Source organism: Eptesicus fuscus, chromosome 12, assembly GCF_027574615.1.
Source record: "Eptesicus fuscus isolate TK198812 chromosome 12, DD_ASM_mEF_20220401, whole genome shotgun sequence".
Taxonomy (NCBI): Eukaryota; Metazoa; Chordata; class Mammalia; order Chiroptera; family Vespertilionidae; genus Eptesicus; species Eptesicus fuscus.
Genome location: NC_072484.1, coordinates 59,716,711 through 59,729,758, shown reverse-complemented (window position 1 = coordinate 59,729,758; position 13,048 = coordinate 59,716,711). Strand labels below are relative to the sequence as shown.

The 13,048-nt window shown below is 40.3% G+C and overlaps 1 protein-coding gene across 1 annotated transcript in view; it reads left to right on the top strand.

Annotated features, from left to right (window-relative positions):
* LAMA1 (laminin subunit alpha 1) overlaps nt 1–13,048 on the top strand; it is a 143,066-nt gene that overhangs the window by 116,459 nt on the left and 13,559 nt on the right. The window contains exons 49-56 of the mRNA XM_054723880.1: nt 2,326–2,476; nt 3,123–3,267; nt 3,703–3,844; nt 6,417–6,531; nt 6,724–6,885; nt 9,718–9,869; nt 11,101–11,286; nt 12,636–12,771. Of these exons, the coding sequence (XP_054579855.1) occupies nt 2,326–2,476; nt 3,123–3,267; nt 3,703–3,844; nt 6,417–6,531; nt 6,724–6,885; nt 9,718–9,869; nt 11,101–11,286; nt 12,636–12,771 (1,189 nt within the window). The remainder of the gene's footprint in view (nt 1–2,325; nt 2,477–3,122; nt 3,268–3,702; nt 3,845–6,416; nt 6,532–6,723; nt 6,886–9,717; nt 9,870–11,100; nt 11,287–12,635; nt 12,772–13,048) is intronic.

Here is a 13,048-nt window from a genome sequence, read left to right as displayed (position 1 = left end):
ATGTCAATTTTCGGTGTGGCCTCAAGTTTTGTTCTCCTTGAGAATTGCCCTCCCACCAGATTTCCACCCCCACCCCCTCCCTGGACCACTGACGGGACCATGAAGGTTCAACTGACAGGATGGATTAGCAGGTGCTACCATCCTTTCCATGTCAATCCTGGAGCTGGCTTTTTTGGGTCGAGGGATGGCTGGCTACCCAGCTGAGCTTTAAGGCCAAATTGACTTAGCCAATCAAACAAAGGCTAAGTTCAACAGAGGTGTCACTACTTCATAAGGCAATATCATTTTGATGATATTTGCCAATTATAAAATCTTGGTTTCTCACACATTGATTGTCAGGTTAAAAATATTAAACATAGTTTTATGGGTACTGAGCAAAAAAGCTGACTATTCTTGAATTATATTAACTAATATTTCCATAAATATGTTTTTAAAAGAATATTAATTTGGTAGGATTTAGTAGATATTCATTTTTTTAAGTGGCAGTAGAGGGTGTGCCCTGATAATAAATGTTTGGGAAACACTGAGTTAAAAAATTAAGCATGTTGTTTCACTGGCTATACACTATAACCCTGTCCTGGGAGAGTCTAGAGTTGCAGCATTTCACAAACTCATTTGACCTCAAATTCTTTTTAAAAGGAGCGTTCTGTAGCTGCTTACGTTACACAGAACACACTTTGACAAGGGCTGATATAGGCACTTGAGTGTGCCCTTGGGCCAGGTGCTTAATCTTTGAGGCTCAGCTGTTAACAGGCCAAATAGGGACCCATGGAGGACCCCTGATCACAACAGAATCATCAAACTAAAATGGAGTGAATATTTGCTGTGTGCCAGGCACTGTGTTCAGAACTTTGCAGGTTTTAAATCATGTACAGCTCTCCCAGAGAGGTTCTATTATTATCCCTAGTTTACAGATAAAGGGGATGAAGCACAGAGAGGTTAGGTAACTTTTCTGAGTTCACACAGATAGTAAGTTGGGGAACTGGGATTTGAACCCCAGCAGTCTGATTCTAGAGTCTGTGTCCTTAGCCACATGAAGCTATGGTCAGCCAAGAAGTGGAGCAATGGAACATGCTTCTAGGAAGCCACATGTTTAAGAATTAAAGATCTGAGAATGAAGCCACAGTTTGAGAGTTTATGCAGAGCACATTTCCTTGAAGGTATACTTCCTAAAAGAAAAAAACAGAAATTTTTAGGAAAAGTTAGACTGCAGGAAGCAATAAACGAAACCTCAGCTTTCACAAAGCACTGCTATTTTTTGTTTTGTTTGCATTCATTTTATTTTGTTAATGGAAGTAATGTTACTGTTTGGTTATTTTGTCCTACTTAAAGATAAGTTGGTATTCAGTTGGATTATTACACCTTCAACTGGGAAAAATTCAAATTCATATAAAAAACCCCCACCCTAACCCAAGTTTCACTTTCAAGTCCCGTGAGATTCCAAATAAGTATTTTAAAACACAACAATGATGTGTTCCAGATGAAATTACTTTGTAATTTAATGGTTTGGGGTTATTTTTATATTGTATCAAGTCAGACTTTTGAGTCTGGAAGACCAGAAAACACACTGATCTGAAAATTGCTGTGGTCCTGCCCTGGCCAGTGTGGCTCAATTGGTTGGAGCATAGTCCCCTACACCAAAAGTCGGTGGGTTCGATTTCTAGTCAGGGTTCATACCCAGGCTTCAGAGTCACTCCCCAGTCAGGGCACATGCGGGAGGCAACTGATCAATGTGTCTCTCTCTCTCTCTCTTCCTCACTTCCTAAGATCAATTTTAAAAATAACATTTAAAAAATAATGGTATGGTCTATTTTATGTAATTCTGTTGTAAGCTCATCCTGCAGAATTTGGAGGTTTTCTTTGTCTATTTTTTGTAATAGTCTTTCTGGTACAATGGTACGTATTTATTTTCCATTGTAATTCCAGTTTCACTGCTGTATTAGTTAAATGCCAGTATAAAAATTCTCCTGAAAGCACTAGAATTGACAAAGAGTAGTTTCATTAAAGGAAATTAAAACAAATAGGAATCTAGTTGATAAGTAGAAATATTTACAGCACTTATCCATCCTTTGGAGAATTTTTTTTTTTTTACAACAGAGAATACTGACTATATTAACTTTCTTTTCCTTATAAAGCAACAGGGCATTTGACTTGCATAATCCCTTGGAAAGCATATTTTAAGATATTATAATTCATACTGTCATCAGATTATGGAAATGATAGCTCTACTGTGATTTTTGTGAGGGAGAATTGGGTAACTGTGACATCTGTTCTCTTAAACTACCTTCCTGAGGATGGATTGTATTTCTCTGCTCTGTTTTGCAGCCCTGAGAATGAAGACTCGTCCTTCCACTTTGATGGGAGTGGGTATTCTGTTGTGGAGAAGACGCTACGGGCTACTGTGACACACATTATTATGCTTTTTAGTACCTTTTCAACAAATGGGCTTCTTCTCTACCTCGCTTCAAATGGCACTGTAAGAATCTCCATGGGGCACTTGGTCCCACTGTGTATATACATTTAGATTGCCATGAGAATATTTATGTTTAATGACTTTTTTATGAGCATTTACTAATACAAACCCATATATGTCATATTATGTCCCTATTTTAAATAATTTATTATATCAGTACAGACGAAGCTTTGGAAGAGCACCAAGTAGAAAATAGGTTTCCCATCATTGTAGATGTCAACTGAACATTTGTTAAGTTTTGAGCTTAAATAATATGTCTTGTTCTATGTTCACTCTGACCACTGTGGCCTTGTTTGAAATCCATTCACTGGATTTTCATATTTCCATTTTTCATCTTATGTACTGGTGATTTCTCCCAATCATCTAGTTTTATTTTTAAGAACTAGACCTTTGTCAGGCTCAATGAAACAGATACAGAGAGATCCTACTTCTCTTACTGAATTGTAGGTTTTGATAATGAGTGTATCTCATATACATGTAGTATTTCAGAAAGCCTCTGTGGACACCGAGTTTCATAGCATAGACCTCTGGCTGTTGAGCCAGGTCCAGCTTTCTCAGTTTGTTTTCAGAAGGTTTCTGCCATCCCTAAATGGAAAGGAAATCTTGTAAGAATAATGCAGCTGTGGGTAACTACTTTTCTTTTTTACAGAAAGACTTTTTATCCATCGAGCTGGTCCATGGCAGAGTGAAAGTTACAGTTGACCTGGGCTCAGGGCCCCTTGCCCTCGTAACAGACCGACGCTATAACAATGGAAGCTGGTACAAAATCGCTTTCCAGCGGAACCGGAAGCAAGGTATGTGCACAGCTGAGTGGATGGGATGTTGGTTGGCCTCATAGGAAAATAAATATTTCCAAAATCTGGTCTTTACTTACTTTAGCTCTCTGGGTATTCTTAAATGATTTTCTAATAAAAAGTCATTGGGATACTAAGCATCAGGATTCATATTTTTCTAGAAGAATATTAAATTCATAGATTGCTTTCCAAATGTATTATTTAACATCAAAGGCTCAATTGGGAATCAAGAATCAAATCAATTCTATTTTCTTTCTGGATTTATTGACCTGCACAGAGGATTTTCAATTAATAGTCAAGAACATTTGCTGGTTAAAATGGCAGAATGTAAAAGAACATGCCTTTGTGAATGACCTTCGTTAGCAGAAGTTCGTGTTTTACTTTAGTGTAGCAAGTGACTTTCATTTCTCATCGATTCCTTTCAATCCCCTTTAGGACTCCTAGCAGTTGTTGATGCGTATAACACCAGTTTTAAGGAAACCAAGCAAGGGGAAACCCCAGGAGCATCTTCTGACCTCAATCGTCTTGATAAGGATCCAATTTATGTGGGTGGATTACCTCGGTCAAGGGTTGTAAGGTATGATACCACAGTGCAGAATTTTCATATTCTGAATTACCAACTAACTATACTGGTTTCCTAGGGCTGCTATAACAGGGTACCACAAACTGGATGACTTAATAGCAGAAATGTGTTCTCTCATTATTCAGGAGGGTACAAGTCCAAAGTCAAGGTATTGGCACAGTTGCTTCCTTCTGAGGCCTGTGAGAAAGGCTCCATCCTACCTTCCCGTAGCTTCTGGCAACTTCAGGCTTTCCTCAGCATGTACAGGACGCTCTCTCTGTGTCCACACACTGTCTCCCCTCTGGGTGGGTCTCTCTGTGTCCAAAATTTCCCTTTTGATAAGGACGCCAGTCATACTGGACTAGGGCCTCCTCTCATGACTGCATACTAACTTGACTACATCTGTGAAGACCCTATTTCCAAATAAGATCATATTCACAAACACTAAGGGTTAGAACTTCAGCATCTTTGGGGGAGGACACAATTTAACCCATAACTTCTACTTTGATTCAAGCCACTCTATGTCATATTAATTGGGAATTGAAGAAAGCTTTTTGCAGTAAAATTAATGATTTTATATTTATACCCTTTAGAACATCTAGAAATTGTTACTGTGTAATATTTGGAGACTCTGCTTTCCATCACAGGTCATTCTCCTCTCTGGACATTTTAGAGTAATAGAATCTCTTTCTAGGCAAAAAAAAAAAAAAAAAAAAAAAAAAAAAGGTTATGTTTCTGCAGACTTATCTGGATTCCCTCTTTGTGTGATTAGAATGAATAACCTATGTGAAAGTTGAAAAACCAGCATCAGTTAATTGGATGAAAGATGGCAGAGAAGAGAGGCAATGAAATCCTTTTATAACACTGATTTATGCTTAACTTTGTGACTTTAATACTTTATATAAACTTTGTGTGGCTTATTGTCTTCAGTTTTATAATTTTTGATTGGAAAATTAAGCTCTAACTTTTTTTGAAGACCTACTGTCAACACAAGATAGCTTCCAGGGAGTGGGATCATCAAATGTCCAAACTGAGTCACCCAGCCCAGTGGTTTTCAAAGGTGTGTTTATAGCACTGTCCCACCTTGAAGCCAAGTTCTTATACACAATCCCAATATGTGTATAAGGGTTGAGGAGTGAAGAATCCACTTTTCCACTAGCCCAGTGGTCGACAAACCGCGGCTCGTGAGCCACATGTGGCTCTTTGGCCCCTTGAGTGTTCTAACGCCACTTCTTCAAAATAGACTCGCCCAGGCCAAAAACCGACTTCTGCGCATGGGCCACGAAGTTTCAATCGCACTGTACATGCACGCCCACACGTGGTATTTTGTGGAAGAGCCACACTCAAGGGGCCAAAGAGCCACATGTGGCTCGCAAGCCGTGGTTTGCCGACCATTGCACTAGCCCCTTCTTTTTGCCAGAGTTTCTGAAAGTTTCAAGGAACATAGTTTACAATGGCAGTCACACACCCCCTCCCAGTCTTAGAAATGAATATACCTAAATTTCTGGGAATTGGTCACGTGCCCCAGGTCTTACCCCTCCACCAAGACAGAGCCAGGGCTGGAAGTCTGTCTCCTAATCTGATTCCAGATATCACTCCCTGACATGGTGTGCACGGTGTGCTCGGGGTGTAGCAACCAGCTGTGTCATAGTTCGTCTGTGCTTTGCCTAAATAACAGCGAGTATAGACATTGGAGAAAAGGTCAGAACCCCCTTTCTAGGAAGAGATCCCCAATCACAGACTCACGCTAGAAGGGACTTGGTAGCAAGGTCAGCCCCTTATCTACAATGGAAGAGGCTGAGATCCAGAAAAGTTGAGATTTGCCCTAAATCATACCATTGTTGTGATTCACAGCTCATTGCTCAATACGGAGAGAATGAAAAATGAGCTGTGACTCTAACAGGAAACCATGTTACTAGCTGATATTTATGATGGTAACTTGGAGCTCTTCAGTAGTCTCTCTGTTTTAGAAATGAGAGCCTGACCACAGTACAGCCTCACCCCACTCATCACAGCAGTGTGGCAGCTTCTGTTAGGAAAAATATGATATTGACTTGGAGTCTACAATAGGGTTGTGAATAATCCCAGACTTCACCAAATAACATTATTTCCTTCAGAACAAAGTTCATAAATATGCAGTATGGACAACAGCCAATGACTTCTCTAGCCTGTGATACTAAGAAATCACATATCCTGCACTTGCCCCCATGGAGCAAATGTTCTGTGTACATGGAGACTGCATTAAAATCTCTGCGCTATGATTTCCTCATGACAGTGCTCTGTCTTTCTTATTATTGGCCTGTGTTTTAATATGTTTAAATTGTAATGACTAAGTTTCCCTTGAAATGTAAACATATTATCCAGGTAGCTATCGAAATAGTCAAACATACAAATTATTTCCCTGTCTTTAGTCCTAAAGAGAGCATTTGTTTGAGACCTGCAGTTCTTACCATCAATATCTCTCTTAGAGGGAGGCCAAACACTTCTGCAGAAGGACACTTGGAAATAGATCTTCCTTATTTGTAGATCCATTTTCATCCCTTCTTTCATAAACGGAATGATAATGTTCATATGTCCTTCCCTACAGGAGAGGTGTCACCAGCAAAAGCTACGTGGGCTGTATAAAAAACCTGGAAATATCCAGATCGACCTTTGACTTACTCAGAAATTCCTATGGAGTGAGAAAAGGCTGTATCCTTGAGGTGGGAAGCAGTTTATTAATATTGGAACGAGTTTCTATAAATGCCCACTGGGTTCATAACACAATGAAGTAATAAAATCTAAAGCAGTGGGGTGAACAGGAAAGAGGTGGGGCAAGTCCGCAGTGGCCTCCACCATGGGAGGGTCAGTGTGTGATGGACCTGACGCTGCTGTTTCCTCTCCTTTGTGACCAGCCTATCCGGAGTGTTAGCTTCTTGAAAGGCGGCTACATTGAGTTGCCACCCAAGCCTCTGTCACCAGAATCAGAATTGTTGGCAACATTTGCCACCACAAGCAGCAGTGGCATCATCCTGGCTGCCCTGGGCAAGCGTGGGGAGAATCGGCAGGTCCATGGGGTGAGTAGTTCAAACGCCATTGAGCCATGAGCTCAGGGAAATGACTTAGGGAACAACTGGATGGAAATGACTTGGTCGTAAACAGTTATTGTTTATGAACATGAATTTTTAATAAGCAAAAGTGACTATTGCTGAATATCTTTCCCTTATGAATCTGTGATTTCTTTGTATTGCATAATCCATGTTCCTTTTTTTTGGCTACTGAGAAGAAAGATACTTGCTGTCTACCTCTAATTCTTTTAAAACTTATTCAGATAGTGTATACTGAATTCTCTTCTACATGTTATGGTTGTTACTCTTCATCCTAAGTCTAAAATAGCAAGTCCTGAAATTCTGTAAAGTTATTTAGAATACTGTTCCACGAGTGGGATTTTGTTTACCTATTATTGTAGGATTGAAAGGAGCAGAAAGAGAAATGTGGCCTGTTATAAGCAGTGGATCAGCATAGGAGAAGAGAGAAAAAAGTTGGTTTTCCATATTAATGTTTCATTTCAGTAGCATAGGTAACATTTACCCTTTCCTCTGTGCAAACTTGCGTGGACCACATCATCTGAAGAACCTTCACAAATGCTAATGTATCATATTTTTTTTATTTCTTTATTGATTAAGGTGTTACATATGTGTCCTTATTCCCCCATTACCGCCCTCCCCCTTAATGAAGTAGAGGCCATGCAGCTACAGCTTACAGAGTGCTGTCCTCTACTCTGGACGACGCTTAACAGACACTGCTGTGCAGTTATCACAACCACTCTGCAGAGTGAATGCTGCTCCTGTATTTTGCTGAGGAAGAAGTGGGTTCAGAGAGCCTGGTTAACCTGCCTGAGCTCACACAGCTATTATACATGTGTCACACTAGGGCTGAAACACCTCACAAGCCACTTGATGAAGGGCTAACAATGCCAGATTGGTTTCTGGGCTCCACCAACTTTTTTCTTTTTCATTTCAGGTGAAATTCACGTAACATAAAAGTAACTATTTTAAAGTGAACAATTTAGTGACATTTAGAGCTCTCACAATGTTGTGAGGCCACCTCCTCTAGTTCCAAAACATTTTTAGCACTCAAAATAATAGCCTATGACATTAAGCAGTTACTTCCCACTTCCCCCTCTCCCTGCCCTGGGAACCACCGATCTTCTTTCTATATCTGTGAATTAATTTATCTAGTCTATATATTTCATATAAAAGGACTCATACAACATGTGATTTTTAGTGTCTTTCTGTATATTTTATATAGAAAGACTCATACAACATGTGATCTTCAATGTCTTTTACTTGGCATGTTTTTAAGGTTCATTATAGCATGAATCAGTATTTTTCATGACTAACATACTACTGTATGTACATAGCATAATTAGTTCATTGCTGAACATTTGGGGTTGTTGCTACCTTTTGGCTATTATGAATAATGCTGCTATGAATATTCACATGCAAAAATGTTTGAGTACTTGTTTTCATTTATTTTGGGAACATATCTAGAAATGGAACTGCTGGGCCATGTGATAATTGTATGGTTAACTTTTTTGAGGAACCATCAGTCTGTTTGCCTCCACCAGCCTTAACAAGACCACTTGCAAATCAAAGTTTGCTACTAAGTCAGCAAAAAGGAATGCTGTCACCCAATGCTAGCAGTTCTGCTGGTGGACGGACCTCTTTTCAATCTGGCACCGAAAGTTTGAAGAGCTTTAAACATTTTCAAAACCTTCAACTCTTTAATCCCACTTTTACAAATATTAGAAACAATTTCACAGGAAAAAAAGTTAAATGTTCATTATGTATGATCGTTAAAAATTATATATAAAGTATTATTGTTGTTACTCCTCACCAAGGATATTTTTGGCATTGAATTTTAGAGAAAGTGGGAGGGAGGAAGGGATGGAGAGAGAGAGAGAAACATTGATGTAAGAAAGACATACTGATTGGTTGCCTCCTGCATAAGCCCCAGATTGAACCTGAACCCACCCATGTATGTGCCCTTGACTGGGAATTGAATCCTTGACCCTTGGTGCTTGGGCCCACGTTCCAACCACTGAGCCACACTGGCCAGGGCAAACGACCTAAATTTTTAACAGTAGAAGGAATAGATACCACAATGAGATAGCACCTCACATCTGTTAGAGTGGCCATTATCCGAAAGACAAGAAATAACAAATGTTACCAAAGCTCTGGAGAAAAGGTAACCCTATTGCATTCTTGATGGAAATGTAAATAGGTACAGTCACTATGGAAAACACTATAGAGTTTTATCAAAAAGTTAAAAATAGAACTACAGTGTGACCCAGTTATACATCTGGGTATATCTGGGTATATATTGGAGGGAAGTGAAACCACTATCTGGAAAAGATATCTGCACCCCCATGTTCATTGCAGCATTCTTCATAATAGCCAAGACATGTATGTTAACTAAATTTAATTGTAATCATTTTGCAACATATACATATGTCAAATCATTATGTTGTACATCTTAAACTAATACAGTGTTATATGTGAATTATATCTCAATCAATAACACTGGGGAAAAGGAGAAATAGATTAATGACTTACAATATATCTATTTGTTGGTACATAATGTGGCAATAAATAGTAAGTATGAAGATGATGTGGAAATGCAAACCTTTAATATGGTGTGTGATAATAACATAATACAGAATATAAAATATAAGAGTAGAGAGTAGAAAGTAACATAGAAAATGTAAAATGGTTGTTTTAGATGGTGATATTTTTAAGAAATTGCTTACTTGATGCTAATATTCCCACATTACCTTTATAAGATGACAGTTTTTAAAATCATATAGTCATGTTTTTTGTGTGGAATTCTCTATGAAATCTTTCCAGACCTTCTTCTCCATCATGCTGATTGAAGGCCACATTGAAGTGCATGTTAATCCTGGGGATGGGACCAGCCTGAGAAGAGCTCTCCTGCACGCTCCCACGGGCACATACAGCGATGGACAAGAGCACTCTGTCTCCTTGATACGGAGCGGGAGGTATTTGTGTAACTAGGGCATGGTGACCTCACGAAGGCTCCACAGTAGGAATCTTGTTATGCCTCTTTGTATGAGTGATTGGGGTGATTACTGTGACATCATTAGCACTCAGTTTCTCACAGAGTCACAGTTTTTATAGTTCTAGATAATTCAAAATAATTCTAGAACCTGGCTAGAATCCCTCCTTTGGAATTATTTTATATGCTTTTTCATAGTTGCAGAATTTTCATAATTGAACCTTAACTCTGCCATTTTCTGAGGCCCAGTATAAATTATCTTTACATTGGAATAATTCTGTGACAAATAGTATTAGTAAATAGCACTATATCAATACTGAATAATACAGGGTAAAATGTAAAGAATAAGTAAAATGTGTAACATCAACATTCCTGTATATTTCCCTTCAAAACTATAGATCAAATGTTTTAAAAGCATACTGGACATTTTATTACAGGTAAAGAAGTAAAAAAAAAAAAAAAAACCCTCCAAAAAGCAATTGAATTTAATAATCTATACTAATAAAAGGGTAATATGCAAATTGGTCACGATGCCCTCACAGTAACAACCGAACAGCAGGCTGCGTGGGGCAACAAGGCTGGCAGGGGGGTTAGCGAGGGATGACCAAACGACTCAACAGCAGGCTGCGTGGGGTGACCAGCCTGGCAGGGGGGTTAGTGAGGGACGACCAAACGACTGACCAGCAGGCTGCATGGGGCGACCAGGCCAGCAGCGGGGGGCACTAAGGGGCAATCAGGCCAGTGGGGAGGGCAGTTAGGGGTGACCAGGCCAGGGGGGGGGGGGCAGTTAAGGGTAACCAGGCTGGCAGGGGGTCAGTTAGGGGTGATCAGGCTGGCAGGGGGTCAGTTAGGGGCGATCAGGCAGGCAGGCAGGTGAGCAGTTAGGAGCCAGTGGTCCTGGATTGTGAGAGAGATGTCTGACTGCCAGTTTAAGCCTGATCCCTGGGGCAGTCGGACATCCCCCAAGGGGTCCAAGATTGGAGAGGGTGCAGGCTGGACTGAGGAGACCGAATTTCGTGCACTGGGCCTCTAGTATCTAATAACATTCCATTCATTTTTGGAGAATGTTCAATTGTAGGTTTTAACTTTCAATTCACATTTTTATTCACACATAATGTCATGTTAAATTTTATTTTCAGGGAACTTTTATTATTTAATACATACTTGTGGAATTATGTATTATATTTCTTTTATTTTCTCCTTCAATCTTTTAGAATTATCACTGTCCAACTGGATGAGACAAAGCCTGTAGAAATGAACTTGGGCCCATTGGCAGAAAGCATGACAATAAATGTGTCCAACCTGTACATAGGGGGAGTTCCAGAGGGTGAGGGGGCAGCGATGGTCCAGATGAGAAGGTCATTCCATGGCTGTATCAGAAACCTCATCTTTAACATGGAGTAAGTATAACTACTCTCAGCATGTTTGTGACTTCCAGATTCTTTAATACTCAATATTGACACTAACCTGCCATCTAATTTTTCTGTTTGAGATTGCCTAAAATTCTACAAGTGCCTGAAGTGAACCCCATTGTTCTATCATGAAAGTCTCCTAAATGGATTTAAAATAATGGATAAATCTGGTCATCACAAATTAAAAAAAAAATCATCAAACATTAGTTCCACAGACTATCAATAAACAGCAGAGGTCAAATATGTTGTTGGCATGTATTTAAGAGACTAGAGATTTTGTGATGGTAGTTTCTTTTTGTCTGGAGGTCACTGATTTAAAGGAGCCTTTACAACTGTGCTACTTGCAGCTTCAGATTATTAATGGCTCCTCCCAAAACAATAACTGCCTCATTAGGAACTGGAAGTTACCATCCCCTGTGTGGAGCTCATGCTGCAGAGGAGAATTAACATGTGCCCATGGGCATTTCGTTCTTCCCCACTCACCCTGTGTCTGTGGTCAGCGTGCTGGTGGGACGAAAGCCAGGCTTGGACCTGGGAAGACCAGAGTCTGCACAGGAGAAAGTAAATGTGCACTGAGCATTGGAGTCTGGAGTTCCCCTCTTGACTTGCCTTGTGACCTTGAGCAAGGACTAAGAACCTTCATGGTCTCAGTGTCCTTCTTTGTGAGAGAATCCCTTAGGAGTCTTTGAAATTTGCAATTAAACATTGCTTTGGATTTCAAAACAAGTATAATGTCAGACTGTAGGTTTAGTTATTTGTACACTAAATATTTATTTACCCAATTGTTTGCTTAGTAACTAATTGATTAAGCATCTTTATGTTCCTGAAAGCCATGAGGCTGGGAACGTGGTAGGGCAGAAACGTTTCTGTGCTGTACATGGCTGTGTCCTTGGCATGTGCCAATAGGGTATGTGTGGACAGCAGATACATTGAAAGGCTTCAGGGTAAGAGACTTCATACAAGTGTAGTTCATGACTTTCTGGCAAAGGGAAACCTGTTAAGAAAGAATCAGTGTTTGAAACCACTGTGCAGTGCTGTGAGAGCCAGAGGCAGAATCTGGCCCTGAGGCAGCCCAGCCAATGCTGCAGGAAGAGGTGACCACATTCCAATTCTTGAAGGATGCTCAGGAATGGCCAGGTGGGCAACAATGCAGGGAGGAGGTACATCAAACAAGAGAATATATAAGGATATCTGGACTTCTAGTCATTGTGAAAGATGGTCAATTTGGTTATATCAATGTTTTTTTAATGGATTTTATTTGTTCAATAAGCAGATGACATTGGTTCATGTGTTAGCTTGCAATCTTTTGATTCATTTTGAAAACACTTTGTTTCTAGACCTTTGGATTTCACTGGTGCGGTCGGCTTTGAACACGTGGACTTGGACACTTGCTTGCTTTCAGAAAGGCCTAGGCTGGCTCTTCAGGAAGAGGACAGCGAGCTCCTGCCAGAACCTCATCCTCTACCACGTCCAGTAAGAAGGGCTTTCTTTCATGGTATCAGGCGCAGCCCAGAGGAAATCAAAATGGGGGCCTCGTTTCAGAGTAGAAGAAGCTGAATGAGCCCACTAGAGCAGTGATGGAAAGGGAGGAGGTGGTACCACCAGTCTGGGGGCAGGACTGCTGAGGGAGCCAGCCTTCTGCTGGGTACCGAAGCACAGAGAAGACGGGCCCTGCCAGGGAGGCTAACGGGAGCCAGAAGGGTGGGGGAAGCGCTCAGCTTCTTCCATTTACCTGCCCTCCAACCTCCCA